The 25,766-nt window shown below is 40.8% G+C and overlaps 1 protein-coding gene across 6 annotated transcripts in view; it reads left to right on the forward strand.

Moving 5' to 3' along the window:
- SLC4A4 (solute carrier family 4 member 4) overlaps positions 1-25,766 on the forward strand; it is a 321,040-nt gene that overhangs the window by 221,856 nt on the left and 73,418 nt on the right. For all 6 annotated transcript variants that reach the window (XM_053655652.1, XM_053655653.1, XM_037148610.2 and 3 more), the window contains 6 exons: positions 1,801-1,958; positions 9,049-9,136; positions 10,183-10,337; positions 11,084-11,197; positions 13,073-13,247; positions 23,779-23,912. In XM_053655652.1, coding sequence (XP_053511627.1) covers positions 1,801-1,958; positions 9,049-9,136; positions 10,183-10,337; positions 11,084-11,197; positions 13,073-13,247; positions 23,779-23,912 — 824 coding nt within the window. The remainder of the gene's footprint in view (positions 1-1,800; positions 1,959-9,048; positions 9,137-10,182; positions 10,338-11,083; positions 11,198-13,072; positions 13,248-23,778; positions 23,913-25,766) is intronic.

Genomic DNA, 25,766 nt, shown 5'->3' on the forward strand with positions numbered 1-25,766 from the left:
GATTGTTGAAAAGTTTTCCTTGACCTGTAGGAGGCATTTCCCACTCACTGAAAGATGCTTAAACAACCCTATTCTAAGTGGGAGTTGGGAAGAGATGTGAGGAATAATCCCACCAGATAAGCTTTAAAGTGACTGTGTTAAGCACCCTTCACTCTCCAAGAAAACCACTTCCCGTCTCTGCCTCCGAGCTCAAACTGGCATGTACCTCCCCATCCTCCCCACCATCAGCTCACTCGTATTTCACTGCAAAAATGTGAGTCTTCAGAAGCCCCCATCTTCACGCCACCAAACATCCCATCTATACCGGTCTAGTCTGCTTTCCCCGGTTCAGACTGATAAACTGTCCATCTGAAGACAACCCTTGTACTTGTGGTGTGTGGATAGGCTCATCTCAGTGATTCGTGGTTGCCTGAGCAGGTCGTGAAGTTGTCTGCTATCTCCGATGGGGCAATAACCTGCCTCTACTAGATCATTCTCATTAACATTCCAAAGTGCTATCGTATTTCCCATTAAAAAAAAATCTGTCGTGTGCTTTCTTCCACCTACCCTCCTATTTTCTGGCTTTTCTTGGTAGCAATTCTTTTCAAAATAGTCATCTGTATTCCATGTCTCCATTTCTTCACCTCTCATTCTCTACTGCGCTCCCTGATGCCCATGGTAACAGCTCTTGGCAAGATCACCCAGCACCTCCGTCTCGCCACATTCACTGGCCCATTATTCTTTTCCCCATTGGTCCATTCCTAGTTATGATTTATTTGAGCTTTTAGCTGCCTTTGATTAGCTGATATGCTTTCCTTATTAAGCCCTTCCTTCACCTGACTGTTAAGTCCTGATTTTCCTCCTGCTTCACTGGCTGTTCTTTCACAGTGTCCTCTGTTCATAGCTCCTCCCGTGCCTATAAAAGCTACAGTGGTCCAGGGTTTAGCCTTCTCTAGCTACATTCATACCTAAGCTCGTGTGATTCTGTTCTATGGTTGTAAGTATTATTGACATGGTAATATCTCTGAAATGTATGCTTTTCTACTATTCCACCTTTCCACTTGGACTTTTCATAGGCCAGTCCCTCCTAAAACATCCAGGGCTCCTTACTGTGGCCTTCAAGTTCCTCGCCATCTAGTCCCTCCCCCCGTTTTCACTGTGGCCCCTACAGCTTCATTTGCTGCTATCTTCCCTGAATTGTTCCTTCAGTTGCCATCACACTTGCCTTACTATTTCTTCTAACTGCCAAACTCTTTCCCATCTCAGAGGCTTTGCACTCACTGTTCTCTTTGTCTGGAATGTTTCATGTCCAGATCTTTGCATGGCTCGTCTCCTTACTCCAATGTCAAACATGTCTTTTCAGAGGCCTTTCCCAACCATCCTACATAAGGTACCCTCTTACTGGTTTTATTTATTTTTTTCTTAGCACTTATCTCTATTTCAAATCATATTTTATTTCTCCCTTGATGAAATATGAGCCCAAGGAAGACATGTAATTAGCTGATCCCTCTTTCCCTAGGTCTTAGGTCAGTGCCTGGCTCCTACTTGACGCACAACACATGTTTATTAAGTGAGTGAACCAATAAGTGAATCATTTTATATGTAAACATTGTTTTATATGTAAACCATGCTCCTGTATCCTCAGTATTCTTTAATCCAAAGTACAGAGAAATGTTTAATAGAGTAGTGAAACACAATAGAAAAATGGCTACAGCTAGATCCGATCACATGTGGACTCATATAAAGGAATTCCTTTGAGTGACATTTCTTCTCTTCCCTTCTCCGGAAGTAAGTTATGCTTTCTTGGCTCTTCCCGTGCAGCTGAAGAATAAGTTCATGAAAAAACTGCCTCGTGATGCAGAAGCCTCCAACGTGCTTGTTGGTGAGGTCGACTTCTTGGATACGCCTTTCATTGCCTTCGTTCGACTCCAGCAGGCTGTCATGCTGGGAGCCCTGACCGAGGTCCCCGTGCCCACAAGGTAAGCCGATCCTGACCCACCAGGGCCTACAGTGTGGGCACAGGGGAGTCTCCTCTCCCTCCGGCTAGAGAATCAATGGAATGAGCACACATCAGAGTGAGCGCATTGGGAAGGTATGATTTGAAGGTACGGTTTAATCTGACTTTTGTGCTGTCACATTAGTAATTACTTACGTAGTAGTAACCATAATGACAATTCAGACAATATCTTAGACCATGTAGTAATTTTTTCTTATGGATTACTTTGTTCAAGCCTCACAATAATATTTTTTAAGTATAAATAGTTGGTATATGAATTTTATAGATGAAGAAACTGAGTCTTAGAGTTTAAGTAACTTGCCCTAGCTCATACAGATGGTTATTGGTTCAGAGGTCAGAATTGCTTTTAGTTACTCCATTCTATTCAGAACATTGATAGTGTGTGTATGTACATGTGTGTACATACACACACAAACATTATAAAGTTGTACTCTTAAAGTTGCACACTTTGCTGTTATGTTTATGTTGCATAACTTTTTATTTTAAAGGAAACATGTTACTGTTATTGTAACCATGTATTCCATATACTGCACAGTATCTCTGAGCTAATCCTGTTTTTCTCCCTCTGCAACTGTGCTCAGCAGAGTTAGGAGGCTTGACTTACGGAATGCAGAATGTGATGAGAAGTTAGTGCTTCACTTAAACTTGTGCTGAAGAAGAGTTTGAAGAGACGTTTGTAATCTTCAGATTGATGTCTGAAAATTACCACATGAATAGGAACTTTGGGGGAGTTTGTGTGCTTTTTGTGGGTCCCAGAGCGAGGACAGGTGACTTTTCTCTTCTTTAGGCTCCTGATCCCCCAGGTGAGCAGGAAGGGCTATGAATCCTCCTGGGCGATCTCAGATGGCCTGGGCACGGTTCACTGACCGTGACAAGGGGCTTAGAACAAACGAGGTTTGTTCTGAGCCAAATTAAAAGGAAAATTAGGAGAACATTTCTTTCATTGCCTCCCAATTTATAGATTACAGGACATTCATTCTGATCATACAGGTATTTTTGCCTCATTTTTCTATTTCTTCAAACGGGCATAATATGTGTCATTATTAGGCAGTCATTGGGCAAGAGCAGAGGAAAGGAGATGATCATTGCTGATTCAATCAAAGGGGTTATCATGATCTGTGCTTTCTGTAACTCAGCTTTTTGCTGGAAAACCTGGTAGCAGAGCCTTGAAGTTCTATCAGAACGGTCACCTGGTGCAAGTTGGCTGACTCAGACCACCGCTGTATAAAACACTCTATGGTTTTATTTATGTCTCTTTGGACTAACTTTCCTGGGGCTTGAGAGAAAAAAAATATGCCAAGAAGTGTTAAATTGCTCCTGCTTTTCCATTTTTATTATTTTTTTTAAAAAGCTACAAATAAAATATACTTTCAAAGACTTTTTAAAAACAATACTATTGAGTTTATTGAGTAGGAAATCATGACCGTTTTTGTGTCCCTCTTATCATCTGCTTCTTTCTGCTTGTGCATTCTTTTCCTCTGTGCTGGAGCGTGGCATCAATCTAGAGGTGAGAGACAGCACCATAGGAATTAACAAAAGGAGCCCAGCAATTCAAGCGAATGTAATTCAGTAATGTCATAAAACTATTTCGGGGCAATAATCAGAACAATATATCCTAGCACGTTAACATTTCTCCAGGAAAGAGTTTTATCCATTTGCTGTACTCTGAACCAGTGCAAGCTGTAATCACTGAGTAGGGAGCCTCATTAGGTTTTTTGTGTGTGAGTAATGTGGGGCTGTTTACAATGGCTGCATCCTGTGAAATCCAATAAAGGAAATCCCACAAGGAATGTGGGAGTCATTGCGAAGCACTGCCTCTGCGCTGGGCCCTTGTGCTCCACCACCGTGCAGGCTGCCCTGCTGTACTGCAGGGAGACCCAGAGGTCTGCTTTTGTGCACATCTGGTAATGGTCATTTTCCCTTTTGGAGGTAGTGGAAAGTTATACTCTTACGCTTTACTATTGTTATTTATAATGAACAGTATTACTACTACCTTTTAGGAAGTATAGCTCTAGGACTTCTCCTTCACAAGTTTCTCTGCTCTGTTATTTCATTGATCTATTTTAGCTTTCTGTTTATAGGGAAGCTACCTGCTTGGGGGCCATTCTTGCCATCCGTGGGAAGGCAAGCAAACTGTCTTTTGAGCTTTGGTCACTCGGTAGGATACATTTACGATTTTCCTAGCATCATACATGCACTTTGCTTGCTGTCATCTTTGTTCATCCATAGAGGCAGCTACTACCTCATATTTATGAGTTATGTAGGGGATAAATGTTGTTATTCCCATTTTATAGTTGAAAAATGGAGGCAAAGGGAAGGTCCACTATCAATGCTGGAGATAGAACTGCCGATTTCAGACTGCGAAGACAGGCTTTTAGGGAGAATCTAAGGCAATATCTAGAACGGGTTGGAATAAAATACTTGAGCGTTTTCCCATAAAGAATAATAAAAGACCCTGATTGGTTTGTCCTTTCCTGACCTTGATTTTCACATCCAAGGAAAACAGTTATTCAGGGAGTCTAGCCCTCTAAAACATTAGAATGTTTAACCACTTTAGTTTCACTGTAAGTTAATATATACTTTATGTTATAAATAATTATTTGCCCAAAAATGTAGTTTGTACTTTGTCAAAACCATAAAACATCCTATTTAGAGGGCTTGGGGTGGAGGTCCTGCTAGTTCAATTCTGTCTTTTTTAACAATCTGATTGCTAGCTGCTGTTTACATAAGTAATGTGGTTGGTTATGGTTGGTTTGTGGCCCTCATGAATCCTTTGTGGAAGCTGCAGTTCAGCCACATTTCCCAAAGCTGCTAAATATGAATAATGGGTTATTTGATTCACTGTTGTTTTGAGAGAAGGGAGTAAGGGATGGTCAATGCTGGGTTTATTCTGGAAATAGCTGTGGTACATCAGGAAGGGGGGGCACGTCCTTTGTAAAGAGACTGAGTGGTTTAGGAGAGCTGGCTCTTTTTCTGACATTATGCTCTGTTTCTGGCTGTAATTATGTTGTGAATGTGAGTTTCGTCCATTGGTTCCGGACACTGTTCACCTGGCACTTATTTTTGTCGTGGAAAAGGCCACAGGCACACCCCCCCAGGCCTGAGCAGTTATATGGAAAAGCTCACAAGAGTAGAAGTGCCTCGTGAAGATTCCAGAGATGACGAGGCGCGGATAGAAATCCTAAGGATGAGTTATTTCTGGTTATGAGTGAATCAAAAGAACTCAGTCATGTAAATTAATTTTTTACCCCAAGCTGTCAACATCAGCCGTGCCCATCCAGCCATACAAATGTGATGTTTACTCTAATTTGTTAATAAAGGAAAAAGCTTCTGGTTAAAAATAACATCTGTCCATTGACAAAAAACAGCTTGGGTCAGGAAAGCAGTTTTCAGTACGCTGTAAAAGCTGAGTTTGGCGAGATGTACTGCTATCATAAAAGTGGTGACAGCTTTCCCTTCCTTGAGGTTTAAAGGGAGAGAACAGGTTTCAAGCAGAAGGAACTTTAACTTGATGAGTTGTTCTGTCTTCCCAAATCTTTTACACTCACTTCAACAATACAGCCCAAGTCAGAGATTTCTTAAGGGTCTTCATTACTACAGGTGAAGTTCTCGACCTGAGGTGACGTTTCCTGCTACTGACAGGTGGCCAGATGTTCTCTCTTATTCTCTCTTTCATTTTAAGGAGATGGATGTACTGAATGGTTCCTGACCGGAGTAATGCAAAAATTTTGACTGATATGTGACATGTCATTTCTATTTGGCACTTGATGGCTTTTCATCAAAGAAGAAAATTACTCATATAGGTATATACAGACACATAATTATCTATATATAAATTAAATTACCCAAGAAAGAGGGATTATAGTTTTGCATTTAATTCAATGAAGTTACTGAAATATTACAATTCTCATATGTTGGGTTTTGCTATGATACATGTTATATTCACCATTGGTCTGCTACTTCAACTCATTCTTTGGAACTGTTTAGCAGAAACCAGAGTAAATAATTATAAGAAACCCGAAACACTAATTTAAAAGAACATTTGCATGCTTATATTCATTGCAGTATTGTTTACAACAGCCAAGCTCTGGAAACAGCCCAAGTGCCCATCAGTAGATGAGTGGATAAAAGAAGCTGGGGTGCATTGACACAGTCGAACGCTACTCAGCCCTAAATAAAGAAGAAAACCTTACCTTTTGCGACAGCTTGGGTGGGCTGGGGAGTATCGTGCTAAGTGAAATAAGCCAATCGGAGAAAGATACCATGTGATTTCACTGACATGTGAAATCTAATGAACAAAACAAACAAAATAGAAACAGACTCACAGATACAGAGAAACAGACTGACAGCTGTCAGAAGAGAGGTGGGTTGGGGTCTGGGTGAAAAGGGTGAAGGGATTAAAGAAACCTCACAGACATAGACAACACCATGATGATTACAGGAGGGAAAGGAGGTTCTGGGGAGGTAGAAGTGGGTAAAGGGGGAATAAATGGGGTTGGAAGGACAGTTCATTTTAGATGGTGGTACACAATACAGTATACAGATGGTGTATTATAAAAAATGGACACTTGAAACCTATATAATTTTATTAACCAATGTTAACCTAATAAATTCAATAATTTTTTTTAAAAAGGCAAATGTATGCCCTCATCTCATAGGATTTAACTTAGAGGCTCCATTATTCCATGAGCTCTTGGAGTAGTGACCCATTGTCTGACAGAATTTGTATTTGAGGACTGTTAATGACTGAGAGTGTTTTACTCACTGTTTAACAAGAGAGAATTTTGGCTTTGCTGCCATGTAGTAAACCTGAACGTTAACTCATGTGTCAGTTGATAGATGTGTAAGTCCGTAGATAGATGAGTGTTCGCTGACTACAATCACAATGGGGGTGCCAGGGAGAAGCAAGAAGTAGCACAGAGTTGTTCTGTAAAGGTTTTAGATATTATACATGTATATGACTAAAAAACTAATATTTAGATACATCGAAATAATAAAAAATGGAAGGCAGAGGAACATCATTATTTAAAAATGTATCAAGTAAAAGTCCCGATGTCCATTTTCGCTTGCTGCACTGCACCCATCCCCTGTGTCTGCAGTCACGGCCTTGCTGTCCTTCCCGACAGCTGGCCATCAGTAGTAGACAGGCTGGTAGGGCAGACAAATGTGACCAGTATTATAGGTTTTCTTAATTTGTATTTTGCCTTGGTGGTTAAATATTTTTTGCATGTGTTGCACTCAAATCAGTGGTCAATTCCTTTAAAAATACATTTTACTCTTATAAAGGAACACTCTATAATAATACATATAGTGGTATATAATTTAGGTCCAGCTTCAAAGGAAAAAAAAGTTTTAGTATCAGTTAAACTTCAGGGTTAGAGGACCTAAAATCAAATTCCAATAATGACTTCCTTTAACCTTGAACAGACTCTTGTGTCTGCTGACTGCTTTTGCTGTTTCATCCACTCTGGTGACTCTCAGAAGTGAGCCTGCTGCCTCACTCCAGAACTGGCTTCTAAGCAAATAAGAGCTGAGCGGCTTTATGGTTTTTCTGAGATAAAATTGGAGTGTCCCTACTTTCAGATAGCTTCTTACATTCTCAATTTCTGTTTTTTCTTCTTTGGATTGAATTTTATAATGAAAAAAAAAGGAATTATCTATTCAAGGGCATTTTGGAATAGATGCTAATACATTGAAGAGTACTTGCTGTCATCTCTTTTTTATTTAAAGTAAGGTATATAAATAAGTGAAAAATAAAATTTTACTAAGCTAAGTCCTAAGCCATTCCTGGACCCATAACATTTTACTTAAGGTTTCTTGCCCCCAGCTAGGTACCCACAGCATCCTTCCCCAGGATGACCTAAGGAGTCACTGTTGGATGGCCTTGCTCTGTTGAATCACAGCCCTAGCATGTAGGTGGGGCGGGTAACATCAGGCAGAGCCATGTGCTGAAAAGAGCAAGAGGTAGGAAGACCTGTCTACTCTGTCTCATTTACCAGGCACAGTCTTTGGGCTCATCCATGAACCTCCTTGAGCTTTGGTTTCTTCACCGAAAAACAGGAATAGCATCCTTGCCCTTATTGCTTAAGGGTTGTGTGGAGTTTAAACGAAGCGATGAATGTGAAATGCTTTGCGAGCTTTAAAAAGCTATGCAAATATATGATGTGATTTTTGTTGTTGTTCTCCTTATCTCTGTGTTAGGTAAGACATGATCGTAAGCAAGGCAGGGATTTATCCAGTGTTGCCTTTAGTGTATTTTTCCTTATTCATTTACAAATTAGGCTTTTTTCTCCCTGGCGGGGACGTGCACCTTTAGTCCTGTCATCAGTGAGGGACTTCTTCCACCATGGTAAGAGGTGAACCTGAATGGGGATAAATGTGTTTTTGCAAGTTTCAGGACCTCCTGACTGCAAAGCAGTGCTTGAGCATTGTCAAGAAAACAAGTTTGGGGGAAAATGAAGATAACCCCCCAACACAAAAAAGGCCCTTAAATGTGTATGATGCTTTATTTTGAATTTTTTCCTGTCCCTCTTACTTTGGCTGTCAGCATGTGGCTTACTTATAGAGGACTTGGTTTTTGCTGACCCTCAGACATTTCTGAGTAGAAACATTTCTTAAAAGTCTAGAGAAGATCATATGTCATTACCCACATTGGGTAAGGAAAAGTCAGAGAAGTCTGGAGATGTACTAGGTGTTTCTCGTTACTGTGTATAATGCTTTTTTTACCCCCTAAAGATTCTGCAATTCAGTAGAAATGGAGAAAAGAAAGTTTAGAAAAGAAAAATTGAATGAACCTTTCCTTCTCAGTGAAGAAGCTTTTCAGGTTTTCATGCTAAATTCTGTGGTGCCCTCCAATAAACTAAACAAGGGGTTAGGTTTCACTGTAGTTGAAAGAGTATTTGTTATACTATCAAGGACGTTACATTTGTTTGAAGATGAATTCTAGGACTAACGTTTTTATGAACTAGGGTAAATGTGTCTCAGTTTTATGTATTTTGAGTTTGATGAAATGTGTGTTATAGCCTTTCCTTCTTTCCTCTCTCTCCCATTAGGTTCTTATTCATTCTCCTAGGTCCTAAGGGGAAAGCCAAGTCCTATCACGAGATTGGCAGAGCCATCGCTACCTTGATGTCTGACGAGGTAGGGAATCTGGAAGATGGTGACCTCTGAGGGTCTAACTTGTGTGCTTTCATACTGTGCTTTGGCTGTCATCATAAGATAACGCAGTGACTTGAACTGTTAAAATAATATTTAACATACATCAGGTTTAAGAATGAAAAATGTTTAGAAAATAAAGGAAAACCTGTTTTATTCCAACATAAAACTTACTTTTGGAAGCTATAGATGTCAGCTTATTTGCCACGAATGACTGTATCTCACTGTAAAGAAGGCTGGCAACCACATCATTCAAATTGAATGATATGCATTCAGGAAGCACCTTCTCTGGGTATTTCTTAGAAAACATGAAGCATTTGCTGTCTCAAATGGTTCGGTTGTTCCTTGATAACTAGATAAACAGAGAGGCTCTGTCTGTGTTGCCAAATGCACACCATCGTCTTGTCGGTTGTTCCATTCTTCTCACCTGGTTGATGGGCTGAAAGTCCCCTACAAGGATCTCAGCCTTCCGTGGCTGCACAGAGGGTCACCTCCTTAAAGCCCTTTGCTTTCTGTATTGCCAGTATACCTCTGATTTTTCTTTCGTAATAGCTAATATTACTTGTGTGTTTGAGAGCTGCAGTGTTTGGGACTTGACCCAGTCTTAACACTCAGCTTGAACTTTTGTTTCTTGAATTATTGGCAACGGCTTGTCCTGGTAGTTTTTATTTCAGGGAATGACTCTTTAGTATATTTCCCCAAATCATTTTCATCTGGCTTCCGTAGCAACCACATCAATAATGCTACATACCAGTGGGAGGTGAAAGGCAATGTTATTTACGGTATTGTTAGGGAAAAAAACATGAAAAGGAAACAGCCATTTGTTTTCTTATGCCTCTCCATATACCCTTTGGATTTATTACCAAAATATTTTGGTAATATTATTTTACCAAATAATAACAGGATAATAGGAAATACGAGTATAGTTATATAATATTAAAGTGGGTAATGGATTGCGTTCTTTAGGCTGGATATGTGAGGCGTGTGGAGACGTACCATGTTGGGTTAGCACCTCTCTTATGTCTCCTTAGGTGTTCCATGACATTGCTTATAAAGCGAAAGACAGGCAGGACCTGATTGCTGGCATCGATGAGTTCCTAGATGAAGTCATTGTCCTTCCTCCTGGGGAATGGGATCCGGCGATCAGGATAGAGCCTCCTAAGAGTCTTCCATCATCTGACAAAAGGTAAATCATCAGGCAGTTGGGGATGTGAAACCTTGAGAAAGAGGTTGTTTGCAAAGGAAATGGAGTCAGGCAATTGCCCTAATATTTTTCGGTTCCCATTTAACTTGATGTATTATCTCATCTCAAAAGAATCACATACATTTCATTAACACTTTAAAAATGAATGCTTGGTGATTACAGATTGGAGCTCTCTGAGATTCTTCAGAGATATTCTGGGGACTCCCTATGCGTGTGGAAAAAATCATTTTACTCAAGATGAGGCCCTATAGATTGAAGAGGTTGAGAAACTGAGTGAATGAGGGTGGAGGGATTGAGCAAAAAGGAAAAAGGACTCATGGTCATGGACAGCAGTGTGGCGACTGCAGGGTGGAGAGGGTAAATGGTAATGGGAAAAATACAACTGAAAATAAAGGGAAATACAAGGAAAAAATCCAAAATCAAAAAAAAACAAAAGAAATTCAGTGAAATAATTGCGGAGAGGGCATTTTCTGGAAATCTGTTATTTTTCAGGTGAAATGGGTTGCCGCTTGTAGGATATACAATTTGTTCAGCTTTTCTGTTCCTCCAGTCATTTGTCTTGGCTCCAAATATAACACTCTTAGAATTGTCTGTTAGGACAGCAAAAGGAAATAATGACATTTCTCCCAGAGGATTTTCAGCTCATCTCTTCATTAGCTGGTGCATGACACAGCTGAGAGGCAGGTAAGCACAATAAGCTAACATTCTCTTGGGCTCTGTTGTCTTAGAAAGAACATGTACTCGGGTGGAGAGAATGTGCAGATGAATGGGGACACCCCCCATGACGGAGGCCACGGAGGAGGAGGACACGGGGACAGTGAAGAACTGCAGAGAACTGGACGGTAACTAATGGATTCTTTTGCCACTCACAGTGAGGTTCTCCTTAGATCTAAATTTCCCTTAATCTTTCTATTAGCATTTTATTCACTGGATTACACTACTGTTCAGCCAACAGATATTTCTAGTGTGCCTAATACAGCCCCTGAGGGCGCAGCAGTGAACGGAACCAAAATCCCTGTCCTTGTGGGTCTTACTTTGTAGTGGTGGAGACACACAGTGAGCACAAAGAGGAATGTGGTGATAGTTTTATGAGGAAAAACAAAAGAGAAGTAGGGAGTTTGTGATGGGAGAACGATTTTTTAGATAGGGTGGCTGGGGGCAGCCTGAAAGACAATCGCAGCATTTAAGGAAAGTCCCGGAGGAGGTGGGAGTTAGACAATGTAGAAGTGGGGTTGGGAGAAGGGGCAGCGGGGGACCTGGTGTGTGCTGGGTTGGCGTGGTGGCCAGTGTGCCTGGAGTGGAGTGAGTGAGCAAGGAGGTATTAGAAAGAAAAACAGAGAGACAGTGGGTGTGTGTATATGGCAGAGAGAATGAACAGTGAACCAGTCTTCATTGGTTCTGTCTCTGCCCTGTACACTTACTCAGAAGTGGGCGATACATTATAGAGCTGAGGAACTCACAGGTCATGGTTTCGCCAGCCTGCAGATGGGAAGTCGGGTTTCCCAGACTGCTTTGGCTAAATCTCTGTTCATGACAGTTCTTCCTCCTGTACTGCTGGGTTCTCCGTTTCATTTTGGGTTAAGTAAAATTTCAAGTAGGATACTCATTTTAGAAAGATATATATTTTTTAAAAACAGTGCAGACTGAGATTTCATTCTTCCATATTTCACCTTTCCTAAGCGCACTGAGTATCTGCAGTTTGCCTCACCCTGTGTGGATCAAGTAAACTGAACAGTACACTGACTGCTGCTGAGAGCTGCTGAGCACCCAGTTAGAGAGGCAGTGCTCAAACCGTGTGATAGCCCATAGCCAAAGTCCGAGCTGTGACCGGAGGGTCAAGACTTCAGAGACCCATTGACTTGAGAGGGAGAACACTGTAGCCAGAAGGAAGAGCAGGGAGAAGGCCAAGATGTGGGGTTTGGCCGGGAGGGTGCATTGGCGGATGGATAGGTCATTTGACCTGCTAACATTTGCAGTGGGGCTTGGCTTGCAATGTTCATCTACCACATACCTGCATGGCTTTCTCTCTTGGTTACTCCAGGTTCTTACCCCAGAGTCACCTGGTCAGGAGGCCTGTTCTGACCACTATCACATGTCAACCATTGCTGCACTAGCACTTAATAATCCTCTTCCCTACTTCATATTTTCCTTGATTTTTAGCACCATGCATTTTTCTTATTTTGTGTGCTCCACATAGAAAGTAAACTTCCTGAGTGTGGCTGTTTTTTTTTCTCTATCATTCAGTGTTGTATCTCCACAACCCAGATTAGTTCTGGGCATATCACAGATGCTCGAAAAACATTTGTGGACTGATTAGTGAATGAATGAATGAATCAATCAATGAGTGAATGAATGAAGGAGGCTGGGGAGGAAGCTATGGCAATATTATAAAGGTCCTTGTATGATCTGCTCACATGTTTAGATGTTTTTCTTCATGAGGCGAGAAATTTTAACTTGTCTAGACAATTCACTCTCATCTAAAGGCCCACCATCTGATCTTTAGGGTATGCGACTCCTAATTTGATGATTGAAAAAGAAATAGAGAGAAGAAAATTTATTCCTCCACAATTTTCTGGTTTTATCTTAAGTGGTTGAATAGTACCTTGTTCATTCAAGCACTGTAAGTTCCAATTCTTTGTGGTTTAATAAGTGATCTCTTGGTTGATCGAATGGTAATTTATTTTACATTGTCACATGTTTGCTGTCTCCCTACCTAGGTTCTGCGGTGGACTGATTAAGGACATAAAAAGGAAAGCGCCATTTTTTGCCAGTGATTTTTATGATGCTTTAAACATCCAGGCGCTGTCAGCAATTCTCTTCATTTATCTGGCAACTGTAACTAACGCTATCACCTTTGGAGGACTGCTTGGGGATGCGACCGACAACATGCAGGTGGGCCTGGTTTGGGGGGACACAAGTAGGACACCCCGGACTCCCTCCCCATCCCCACAGCGCGGCTCGGTGAGGAGCAGATGGCCTTTCCGTTACTCAGCGTGATTTTTCTTCTTTTTTTTTCCTGGATGCTGCATTTTACTTTGCTTCTGGCCTGCTGCTGTATTTCCAACATTTTAGTAGTTATAAAAATAGCTCGATGAAATCTGGCTTGAGTCACAGTGGAGAAAAGAAGGAAAGGAAATGAGGTTGTACAGTTCTATTTGGGCAGAAGCATATTAGCTGCTTTAATTTTGTGTGGGACACAAGGTTGAGATCTTCTACTACCCGGGGTGTATGGATGAAACCGTTAAACCCGATGACCACACTCTCTGGGAATGCACAGTCACCGTCCTCTTACACAGGCTTTATTCACACATGGATTTGCTTAGCCGTCAGTAGAATTCAGCTTTGAGAAATATGAGATAAGAGTTCTTTCTCCTAGTCCTGAATCTGCTTCTCATTAAGCTGTGCAAACTCTGGATTGATTTATTTTGTGTGAACCACACTTTATTGGTTACTTTGCAGGTGGCATTAGCCTTCCTTTTGTATCAGTAACACCTCCTGTTTTAGGGAGAGAAAAGACATGTCACATTCCCTCAGTCAATCACAAAAATATGTATTAAACTACTTTTAGTTGATCCAGTCATTGAGAAAACAATAGGCTTTGCACTGGGTACTGAACACAGAGGAGGGTGAGACACGTAAACAGAGAACCAGCTTCAATCCCTTTTCAAACTCTGTCCTTCTCTTACTACTTGCTGCTGTTTCACCTGTGTGACATTCCTCAGTGCTGCCAGCCAGGTTCATTTAAAAAAAAAGGTGGGGGAACAGTTGATTCTAAATGATTGCTTTTCTTCCACTTCTTTTTTCTTCCCTGGGCACATTTATGTTTTAGATTTCTGCCTAAACACAAAAAGTCTGATGGAGACCATCTATATTGCTCCAAGTAAAAAGGTAGAAACTATTTAAAATAATTATATTTAGTTCCTTAACACAATGATTAATTTTTGTGTTTTAGTTCTTGTCCATCACTGCATTGCGTTATTATCCCAAAACTTAGAGGCTCAAAACAACCCTTTTTTCTCTCACAGTTCCCGTGGTTGGTGGACTTGACTGGGTTGGTCCTCTCTTGGGTCCTCACACGTTTGTGAGACTCAGTGGAGGTTGGAGTCGCCTGAAGGTGACTTGTCACATGCCTGGTGCCCAGGCTGGGACATGTGCGGGAGCTGGGGACCCAGGCCCCTCCACGGGACTTTTCCACGTGGCTCACTCGGGCTCTCTCTCAGCTGGGGACTGTGAGGACTCCTGAGAGCCCATGTTCTATCAGAAGGAGACAGTCGCCACTCGGCTTGTTTCCACAGGAATGTGTACTCAGCATTACTTCATTTTCTGATATTCAAAGAGAGATTGAAATCTGGTCATTTAAAAATATTGGCAAGTGATGAACATTTTAGAAATAGCACTGTGCTGGCCAGGGAGCACATGTCTGTGTGTGTTCCCAGTGACAGACCTGCAGCCTGGGGAGCAGAAACCCAGTGTGCAGGACACAGAGGGCCATGTATGAAGAAGGTGGCCCCCAGCCGTTTCTTTCATAAGGTAGAAACATTAAAGTACAACAGTGATATCAGTAATCAAACTTTTATGGAATCTGATTGTATGCAAGTGGAGTAGCTAAGTCTTCATCAAATGGAAGCATAACAATGACTACAACAGACACTTGGAGAAAACGGGTAGAAGTGCCGGGCAGGCCAGCATGCAGCGGGCAATGTAGGCTGCTGTGTGTTAAGAAAATAAGAGAGAGCTGGGGTTTTGAGAGAGTAGCAAGAGCAAAACCATCTCATCTTTTAGAATGTAAAGACTTTTTTGTGCAGCTTTTTAAAAAGTTTTATTTTTCAGTTGCAGTCATAATATTATTTTGTATTAGTTTCAGGTGTACAACAGAATGGTTAGTCAATCACATACTTTGCAAAGTGTTCCCCCTGATATGGCTAGTATCTGCCTGGCCCCCTAAGTAGTTATTACAGTGTTACTGACTGTATTCCTTAGGCTCTGTTTTACATTCCCGGGACCATTTTATGACTGCCAATCTGTAGTTATTAATGACTTCACCTTTTTCAACTAGTCCCCTCTTCCTTCTGGCAGCCATCTGATGTCTGTATCTATGAGTCTGTTCTATTTTGTTTGTTTGTTTACTTTTGTGAAGATATTTTTTCAACACTTTTATTTTCATGGATGTCCTTCTCATTGAGGAGACATTGTGACACTTTCTATGTGGTGTTTATTGCCTGTAAAAATAGCTGAGTGGAACTCCTTAGCTTTGGAACTTTGCCGAGATGAGAAGTCTATTGAAGTCTAGTGCTGACCCCTCCTAGGTGAACCAGTTTCTGTATGAGCGAGTTCTTGGGCAAGTAAAGGACTCTACTGTGCAACATTAACACTGATATTCTTCTCTTTAATGAGAAATTACATAGGGAAGGCCTTGGTGATGGAGTGAGCTGTTTGCTGGGTTCTGAAGACTTTAGGAGAAACAAATGCTTTCCATGGTGGAGATGTTAAGTATCTATGTGTTGATTGCATCTATTTTAAGGTCCAGGGAGTTAGGGACTAGAAATGGTGAAGAATATCTCCACCCTGCACGGTGTACAGTTGAACCCACAGCAGGTCTTATGCGCCGGCAGTGGCAGTCCTCTTGCCTTGGCACCAGGACGACAGAGCATTTTGCGGATTTGGTGCTAAGGCCCAGGTCATTTCATAAGTCTGTGGCAGAGATTGGTTCTTTCCTTTGAAAATATTTAATGTCTACTGTGTGCCAGACACTATTTTAAGTGCTGGGGATGTAGATAAGTGACCAAAATAGATAGGAATCCTATCCCGACAGCTTTTACAGTCTAGGGTGTTGATAGAGCTGTCTTTTTTCTGTACCCCTAAGAGATACTGGCAGTGGGCTCATTTGGGGGGGTGAGGTCCACTGGCTCTATGTGACACAGTAGATCAAGATTGAGCAGAAACATACTGGCATAGCCTGAAATAACCTTCATTTACATCACAAGCCTTCATAAATGTGGCAATGTGTTATTCTCAAAAGCACAAGCAGCTCAACTGAGTCAACTGAGAGCAGTGCCCTCGCCTTTTAAAGGCAAACAAACAGCACAGAGATGGTTCGCACAGGGCCTTTATTGTCAGGCCCCAAATAGACATGGGTGTCGGGTAGAAGCGTGTTGTGAAAACATCGATGAGTCACCGCATTGCTGTTGTTTAAGCAAACTCTTCTGCCAGCTTCTGTGCGGGAGGCCGTGCCTACTCAGAGATGGGATTTTACATGTACGCATTTATTGCAGAGCTGAAATATATATTCAGCTCTGAATATATATAATATTCAAATCTGTATTATATATAGTATGTTATATATACATACACAACTCAGCTTTGTACATGTACACATACATGTATACATATAACCACATGCATGTGATAAGGTGTATATATTTAATAATTACAAATAAATTTATATGACATATACTGAACATTCCCAGATATAAATGTGTGTACCCCCCCCACACACACAAACACATTTCATCAGAAGCAGATCTGGGGAGCCACATTTGCCATGGACCGGTACTCAGAATGAACCAGTTGAAGCTATGATGGACTCAAGTATAATCAGTTCTTAATGGCCACATAGATGACTGTACAATTTCCCCACCTTGGCACTGTGACCATGAGAGGACTCTGAGGCTTCCAGAGTGAGTATTCATGGCTTCCCTGTTAAGTGTGGGTCAAATTTAGCTTGGGCTTCTGGGAGTGACTGAACAGCTTCACCAAGAGTTGGTTAGCCTTGCATTTATCTAGGATCCAGCCCTGCCTTGGACCATTTGTGTTCTTAGAATTTAATGAGAGTGCACCTTTCTGAGGTCCAGGAATTGTGCTGCCACTCACTATCTTCTGGTTACTCTCATTATCCTTTCTGGTAAGTCCCACTGCAGTTGCACTCTGGTTGCCTTGCCATACTGCGAAGTGAACAGGGCTCCTCAGTGTCACCATGCTAGAGCATGTCCTCTCCACAGCTAAAGCCTGGGGTCGTGCACATCAGCTCACGGCAGTGGGTTTATATCCTTAGTTGCCAACCAGCTAAACTGTTCTATTCATTGAGATACTTCCAATTAAACTGTTAAATGTCTATTTAATAAGTATTTATGGATAGCTTAGTCCATGCACAAGATCCTAGAAAGTTTTGTTTTTTAATACTTTGTGGCAAGTCTCTCTGTTATTTAAAAGTTGTTCTTAGCTTTAGAAAACCAAGAAAAGTATTTTAACTTAAATCAACATTGTTGATTGTGAATGGCTGGACATAGTTTAGTGAAGATTGAGTGAAGAAAGTCATTTAAATTTTTTCCCAGAAGTAAATATAATCCTATCTTCACAATCTCATAGCAAAAGAATACAGTAAGATTTTTAGAATTCTGTGAATTTTGTGATATTTGTGGAGCTAACAGAGTACATTTTGAGGGAACTTGTCTCATAATAAGGAACATTTATAGCTGGCATCTCCAAATTTGAGGTTTTATTTTAGCATACTGCTGTGCTGAGAATATTTAATCAATCTGCTTAAGTTGGAAATGTATCATTTCTTATTCACATACGATATTCCTTGATAAGATAGACATCTCCTTATGAAACTTATTATGTGAAATTTAAAACAGCAACTTTAAAGCAAATTGATAATTGCTTCAGTACAGTTAGGGCTATGGAGTGATTTCAACTTACCTAAATGTTGCACTGTGGTACCAAGACGCATTGCTTCCTTGAAGTGGAAATGTAAGAGGACATGTCGATCTGCCTGAACTAGTCCATAAACATTGCGTCTTCAGAATGTTAGGTAGGGATAATCTGTGTGTTAGAACAACACGGCTGGGTTGTTTTGGTTAGCAAAAATAAATGGTAAGCAAAGATAAACGTGTGTTTACTGACAAAGGAAGGGCTCTGCATTACTCACTGGTCTCCAGCGTATGCTGGCCACGCCTTCTCCCAGGAAGGACTTCCCATAATTTTGCTTCACTTCAAGTACAGATTCTGAATTAAAACTGTTTGATTAAAGTGAAGTAATTTGTGACCAAATTTTACTTACCAGAACTTTGTCTTTTTTTTTTTTATTGAAAACTTTGTCAACTCTATTTTCTTGGTGGTCAGAAAATGATACTGCTTTAGGCTGGTCAGGGATTCCAAATGTTGAAAATTTCTAAAATTATTTTGTGATTAGTTTGAAATTATTTTAAGATAGCTTTATTTTTATAAGATATAATTGTGTGCTGTAGAAGGTTCAAGCAATACAATAAAACTACCTAGGATAGTTTTAACTCATAATCTTTTAACTCATAACCCAGAAATAATAATTGGTAAACTTTTCATGAACATCTTCCCATACATCTTGCAGTGCAGACGAATATATAGGATTTTATAAAAATGAGATCATAAACATGCTGTTTCAAAGCATGACTAGTATTTAATGGAAGTCTTTCCACTCAGGGTGGGTCCTGGGAGCAGTTGGTAAGACCACACCTATCGGTGCACACACATCATTTTACTTAATTTACTGTAATTTACCTAATAAATCCCCCATCAGTAGACTTTCAGTTTTCTCCAACTTTCTTATCTAAAAACAAAGGGTATGCCAAGTTATACTTCCACCAACAGTGGACAAGAGTGTCTACTTTTATACAGCCTTACAAAAAACAGGATTTTATCCCATGTTCTCATTTTTGTCATTCTGAGGGCAATTCGTATTCAATTCAAATTTATTTGATTTTTGGTGAGGGTGTCCACATTTTTATTGGCTCTGTATTCTTATTTATATTTGTGTCTTTGGTATATTTTCCATTTAGGAATTCATTTTTTTCCTCATTGACTTGTAAGAACTCCTTGTGTAATAAGGATATTTTTCTTCTGCTTGTCAGAAATATCACAAATATATTTTCCTAGATTTACTGTATATCTCTTCACCTTATTTATGATTTTTTGCTATATAGATTCTAATTTTTATGTAGTCAGAATCTTCAATCTTTTGCAGTTTCTTATTTCCAGGATATATTTAGAGAGGTTTCCCTACTCTAAGATTAGAAAAATATTTATCCACATTATCTTAGTGCTTTTATGTTTTCATTTGAATTTTTTATCCATCTGGAATTGGTTTTTGTGTGAGGTTATACTGGCACTTGATGTTCAGGCCCTTCAGATGGTGTAGATACATTCTCAGAGCTGCTCCAACAAGAACAAATATTGTAAAGCCTTGCCCATCTCTTCTATTAGACGTGGAGTTGAAGCTCTTTGGTAAAGGTTTTGGCTCCTACTTTTCTTCAAGCAGGGAGCTAATTTGTCTTCCAAGTCTTTCCTCTTTTTTCAGTCTGTGCTGGGCAGTATAAACAGAAACCCTGTTTATGACAACAAAGCACTTTTAGGCAGAGAAGATGGCAATTAGGATTTGGCATCTGTGATCTGTCAGCAGAAATCACTGATTTATAGGCTGTAGCTACACAGGTGAGATAAAAAATGAGGATGGGATATCCAGTCTTCTTCCCTTGTCGACGCGCGATCTGTGGAACTGAGCCCCAGCTGTGCTCATGGTGGTTCCTGTTTTAAAAGAGGAGGGAAGGTTGCTTGGATGGGACTCAGATTTGGGGCACACAAGAATCACCCAGTCTTCAGAGACCCTGATTTAATTTTTCAAGGTAGAGATAAAGAGCCAATGCTTTTATTTCTTAAAAAAAAAAAAAAAGCTGCCAGCTAATTCTCATGTGACTCAAATTTGATTATATACTTGCATCATTCTGTCATCATTTTTGATCACATGGTTTGGCTTGTGCTGGGAACCTGACATAAGACTCCGCAGGTAATTCAGAGCATACTGCCTCTTTCCAGTGGCGATGCTTAAATGGCATTAGGCTGCATCATTTTTCTTGGCTAAATTTCAGAATCAAAGACCCATATAGAGAAATTTAATTTTATTATTCAACATTCCATACAGTTCGTATAAATTACCACTAATAGGAGCTAGAAACTGTCTTTTTATTGTTACAAACATTTCAGTATTTTTAAGCTTGAAATATAACAATAATGTTAGTGAATGCTTTATGACTTTCTGCCACCAAAGTATTTTATTTTTCAAGCTTCACTTGGCTGAGAGTTGTCAAAGAAATAGAGAAGTCTTCATTGTGGGGGGGCAGTTATGCCACTTTCCTCCTTCTGTTATTGCCATTCATTAGCCACTGGGGTGTGATTATTATTCCAAATACTACATTTCTTAATAAAAAGGACACAGAATGGTCATACAGTGTCAGTATGAAGATACAAAAGTGCAGTAAAGTCATAGTTGACAGCATGAATTTTAACTTTGTAATGCTGGGGTTACCAATCATAGTTGCATATGTTTTTCCCTCTAGAATCTCACTCCTATGGTCTGAGTTCTTTTATGCTTGTTTTTGGTTTTTTTGTGTGTGTTTTCTGAGGGGTACTGTGATGATTTTTCTTGGCTGTTTTGTGAAACAAGGGCCATCTTTGGTTTAATTCATTCCCTGCAGAGAAATGTTCAGAAATTGTTTTGGATGTCGATTCATTGCTATAAAGTAAAACAATTTTGTTTTATTATAGTCGGTTCTATGTGTTTAGTAACACAAGGAACCAAAAGAAGTAACTCAAAGGTTGCAGCGTTGTCCCCTGAGGCTTCTGTTGATTTAGGATTTGCTCTGGGGAATACTGAGGATCTAGTGGGGCTTTTTCCTCTGTTCTCCTGATGACTAATCTTCATCTTCTCAAGCCCCTCTTTTACTTTCTGTCTCCATCTCCTTCCTCTTTTGAAGGAAAGAGAAATGAAAGGGGCAGGCCAGGAAGGAAGGGGAATCGACATTTTACTGTATCTCTACTTTGTTGTCAGCTCTTCATGTATTGTGGTCTTACTTAGTCCAAATGACTATCCCGTAAAATAGCCATTGATGTTCTAGAAGAGAGCATTAAGAGTTAGAGTCTGGTGACTGATGGAGCCGAGACTTAAATGCAGATATTCCTGACCCCAAGACACGCTGTTAGTGCTGAGCCACCTGGAAGTGACCTTGGAAATCATCTAGTTCAACTTCATCTTATATCTTAATAAATACATTATTTATATGTTATGATTCATCAAAAATGTATGATTTATCTATGCTAAGCGCTTCACATGCATTATCTAATCTAACACATTTACTAAGGCATAGAGAGATTAAGTAACTAGCTTGCAGTCATAGAGTAAATGGGACAGTTTAGAGGTAAACTTGAGACTGTCTGACCAGAGTCCACTGTTATACTGTACCAGCTCGATGTTTTTCTTGTACATGATTAACTACATTTGACACAGGTTAAGTGACACTCCCAAGATCATCATCTCCTTGGTCGCAGAAGGAGGTCTAGACTCTAGATTCGGTGACTGCCAGTTTTTTGTTCTTTCTGCTGCTCCACTGCAGGTGGAGAAATGGAACAAATACAAGCCTAAGCAAGAGGGGGCTGTAGCACTTTGTGGAACGTGATTCCACCGCAGGTCGGAGCACAGCCCCTGCGTTCTGGAGAATTGCTGGGGAGTTTGTTCCTCCCTGGGAAATCGGGTGTAGAAGTGTCTTGATGAGTTATAGCTATTAAAAATACACACATCCACACATTGTTTTCCTTTTTTATATCAGCAAACACTGACTATAATAAATCAGAAAAGGGGTTTCTGATAGTTTACTTTATAAATTGCTTTAAATTCTAGGTACAGTTAAACTAAAGTTATTTATTGTATGAGATTATTTTTTAAATTTCTGTATTGTCAAGAGGAACATGTCAAAATATGGTGAAAACAGTTCTTTTCTCAGAAATGCTGGAAGCATCTCTGAGTTCAAGCAAGTTTCTTTCCAGTTCAGTGTGTATAATAAATCACCGTTCTCTGTTGCAAAATTGTCAGCCACAGAATGGAAACTCTAGCACTTACCAAAGGATCAAGTACTGAAATAAAAGTAATCTGCCTTTTAATTCTCACATGGCGTCCATAAATCAAAGCCATTTTCTGAAAGAAAGTAATTGTTATCTGTACCGAATGAGTAACAGTAACTATCGGCCTTTGATAAGTGGGACTTGGGGTGCAATTTGGGCTTTCTTCTTGAGTTCCTTTAGTGCCACCCGAGTACCTGCAGAGCAGGCGGAAGTATAGTGTTTAGCGTGATGGGAGGAAGGAGAACACGGTGACGCCAGGAGACCCTGCTCCTGCCCTCACAGTCATTAGTGGTGGTGTCAGATCAAGCAGAGATTCTTAATCCCACATTTTCCTTTCCTCCCTTCCTCCCTTCCTCCCTTCCTCCCTTCCTTCCTTCCTTCCTTCCTTCCTTCCTTCCTTCCTTCCTTCCTTCCTTCCTTCCTTCCTTCCTTCCTCCCTCCCTCCCTCCCTCCCTCCCTCCCTCCCTCCCTCCCTTCCTCCCTTCCTTCCTTTTCCCTTTCACACCCAGGCTGTGCTGTATTTTGACCCTGCAATAGTGATCAACTACCAGTCCTATATTAAATTTACAAAAGGACCGTTTTGCAAATAAACATGGACTTCTTTTTCTAACTGAAATTTGAGATGAGAAATAGAAGAAACCGGCTAGTTTGCCATCATGGGAGGCACTGGTCCCAAGGGATGCGATTAAGAAAGTTGTCATAATTTTTTAAGTTAGCGATGCTCTGTGCTCATTTTGCTTTGTTCTGGTTTTGCTGAAGGGAAAACAGTGGGTTGATTCTTAGAGCTATAACTATAGGAAGGTGTGGCCACAAAAGTTCAGCTACTAATGTCCCTGCACACTTATTTCCTCTAAGATAGAGTAAATGGAAGCTCCTGTGTAAGTTCACATTGAACAATGAATATGTCACACAAATATTTTTTGGAATTGATGTCTTAGAGACTGCAGGACAGAAGGCAAATCACTTTTTATGACCCCTTTGCTCCTCTTTCCACTTGAAAAGCTTTCCTTTAAAAAGAGCTTTTGTGCCTAAAGTATAGCTACTTCTAAGCACCTGCTGTGTGCAAGGTGAAATCGGGCTAAAACAAACGCAAGGTGACCACAAAGAGAAATGCACTGTCCCCAAGTCACACGTCATGACCACCCACCTGCTGGGATTGCATATTGTGCTTTTATATGCAGAAGCTTCGATTCTGATTTTCAGAATGGACCAGAGTCATCTTTTACCTTCCGTAGCCAACCACCAGTCATTTTAGTCCCTGTAGTTCTTGGAGCCGTTCAGCCAATCCGGTAGGGAGGAATGACTGACTCCATTATGTGTATGATGAAATAGACGGTAATGCTCACATTGGTAAGACTCTGTTGTTCGTATCTGTTCGATATGTTTGCTGTGGACTTCATGATTGCATATTCTTGTGGCTTAATCTCCCTTGTGACATCACACACGAGAAGAAACCAACTTTTTTTTTTTTAACACCTGTATTTTCTCTCTTAACCAGGGCGTGTTGGAGAGCTTCCTGGGCACAGCTGTCTCTGGAGCCGTCTTTTGCCTCTTTGCTGGTCAGCCACTCACTATTTTGAGCAGCACAGGACCTGTTCTAGTTTTCGAAAGGCTTCTCTTTAATTTCAGCAAGTATGTATGTACATATCTAATTATAAATTAGGATTGTTTAATGGTAGCACATTCATCGTCTGGAGAGAGCACAAAATAGTAATTCAGTAGATGGGAATGCGGGCCTTGTAAGATTTGGAGGTTGAAAGGCCGTGAGAGATTAGGTAGTGCAGCAGTCATTTGACATTTGGTTGAATGGAGGCCCATGTGTTTTATTATCTGCTCCCCTCCACCTTGATTCCCTGCCCGTCACCATCCAGCTTTGTGCCCCGGGCCGCCAATCTGTGGGATGCAGCCCTTGGGCTCCTTTCCCCTCTGGCTTCCTGTGGGGTTTGGCTGAGTGTGGAGCACGGTCGGTCGGGATGTGTGTGCGCCTCCCCTCCCCTCACTGGCTCTGCTTTAGCCCCGCAGTCCGCTGGTGGCTCGTTCCTTGTGTAGCCCCTCTAAGGCGGTGGCTCCTCCCCACGGCTTAGCCCTCACCAGGCTCTAGGGCCTCGGTTCCTTGCTTGGCCTTTTCAAGCCAGGAAGTAGGAATGGCGTCCTGATGCGGCTGGTCCCTGAGTGCCTCGTCATCCTCTGTTGTTACTCACAGCCCCGGAAACAGCCCATTTATTATGTTTTTTCAGAAACCCATTTGAGGATGACTTCTGTTCCCTGCCGTGGTTCTGACTGACACTCCAGAGAAATGAAATGCCTTGTCCAAGGCCACATGGTTCATCCATGAAAGGGACTGGGTGCTCCTGTGGTCCACTGCCCCTAACCTCGTTTACAGTGTTGTTGAAAGACAGACTGTAAGACTCAGCTGAGTAAAATTTAATGCTTGCTGAGTGCCGACCTTGTACCAAGTAGTATTCTCTGTGCATTACGTAGAATGATGAAGTGGGACTCTTTACTACAGTTCTTGCAGCAGGCCTGCGAGGTGGGGATGGCCCTGTTTTCTACATAAGAAAACTGCTGTCACTGGCAGGGCAGGGGTAGCAGTCCCTGCTCTCTGACCTCAGAGCCTCTGCCCCTACAGAATCACCGGACACAACTAATGGGCATGATGGTTATGATATTAATGTTTTCTTTTAGAAATTGATGGATTGTTGTAAGAAGGAGAAAATCAAGTTAAGCAAATTATCCAAGTGGCCACATTAGTACACAAATGGATTTGAAATAAAATTGGGTCTTCTGGCCTCTTTCTAATGAACTTAATACCTCTAAGAGAGAATTGCCTTTACTGGCAGATCTCAGTCTTTAAACGGGTTGCAGAATTTCTTAAAACTTGCAGCACTCCTTGTTGGAATTCTCATATTCTTACGTTATTGTACATTTTTAGGATTTTCATATTAGAAATATCATTGCCTATGTAATACCTCATGCACTTTGGGACTCATTTGTGGCAAGCCCTTGAAACTGCCATCAGAAATGACCACAAGGTATAAAATGGGGATGAGGATTTAAAACTACTGGTTTGAAAACTGACTTGAGAACATCAGTGAGGGTCTTCCGAGAATTTCAAGTTCTCAGTTTTAAATGATGTGAGCTTTTTGTTGCTCGTTACCGCATATCCTTTCTCCCTTTTAATTCTCCGAAGGACATTGGAAAGAATTCTGTTCATGTAAGTTTATAGAAGAGTCAAACAATTTTCATATGTTTAAGAAAACATTGTGTGAGACAAGAAAGTCTGTGTGGAAAGATTAAACAAGCATGTACTATAAACAGGAACAAATAAGCACAACCTTTGCAGAAAGATTTATGGGACGCAATGTGATGGGAGCCTTAATCTACAGAAAATGTTTACATCTCAGTTTACTTTAGATAATTGTAGGGGAGAGATTATTTCCTTTTACTAAGCAAGTTCGTTTCTCACTTTCCCTTCTGTTTTATCAT

The sequence above is a fragment of the Artibeus jamaicensis genome, unplaced genomic scaffold (genome assembly GCF_021234435.1).
Source record: "Artibeus jamaicensis isolate MK-2021 breed Jamaican fruit bat unplaced genomic scaffold, CSHL_Jam_final scaffold_1031, whole genome shotgun sequence".
Classification (NCBI taxonomy): Eukaryota; Metazoa; Chordata; class Mammalia; order Chiroptera; family Phyllostomidae; genus Artibeus; species Artibeus jamaicensis.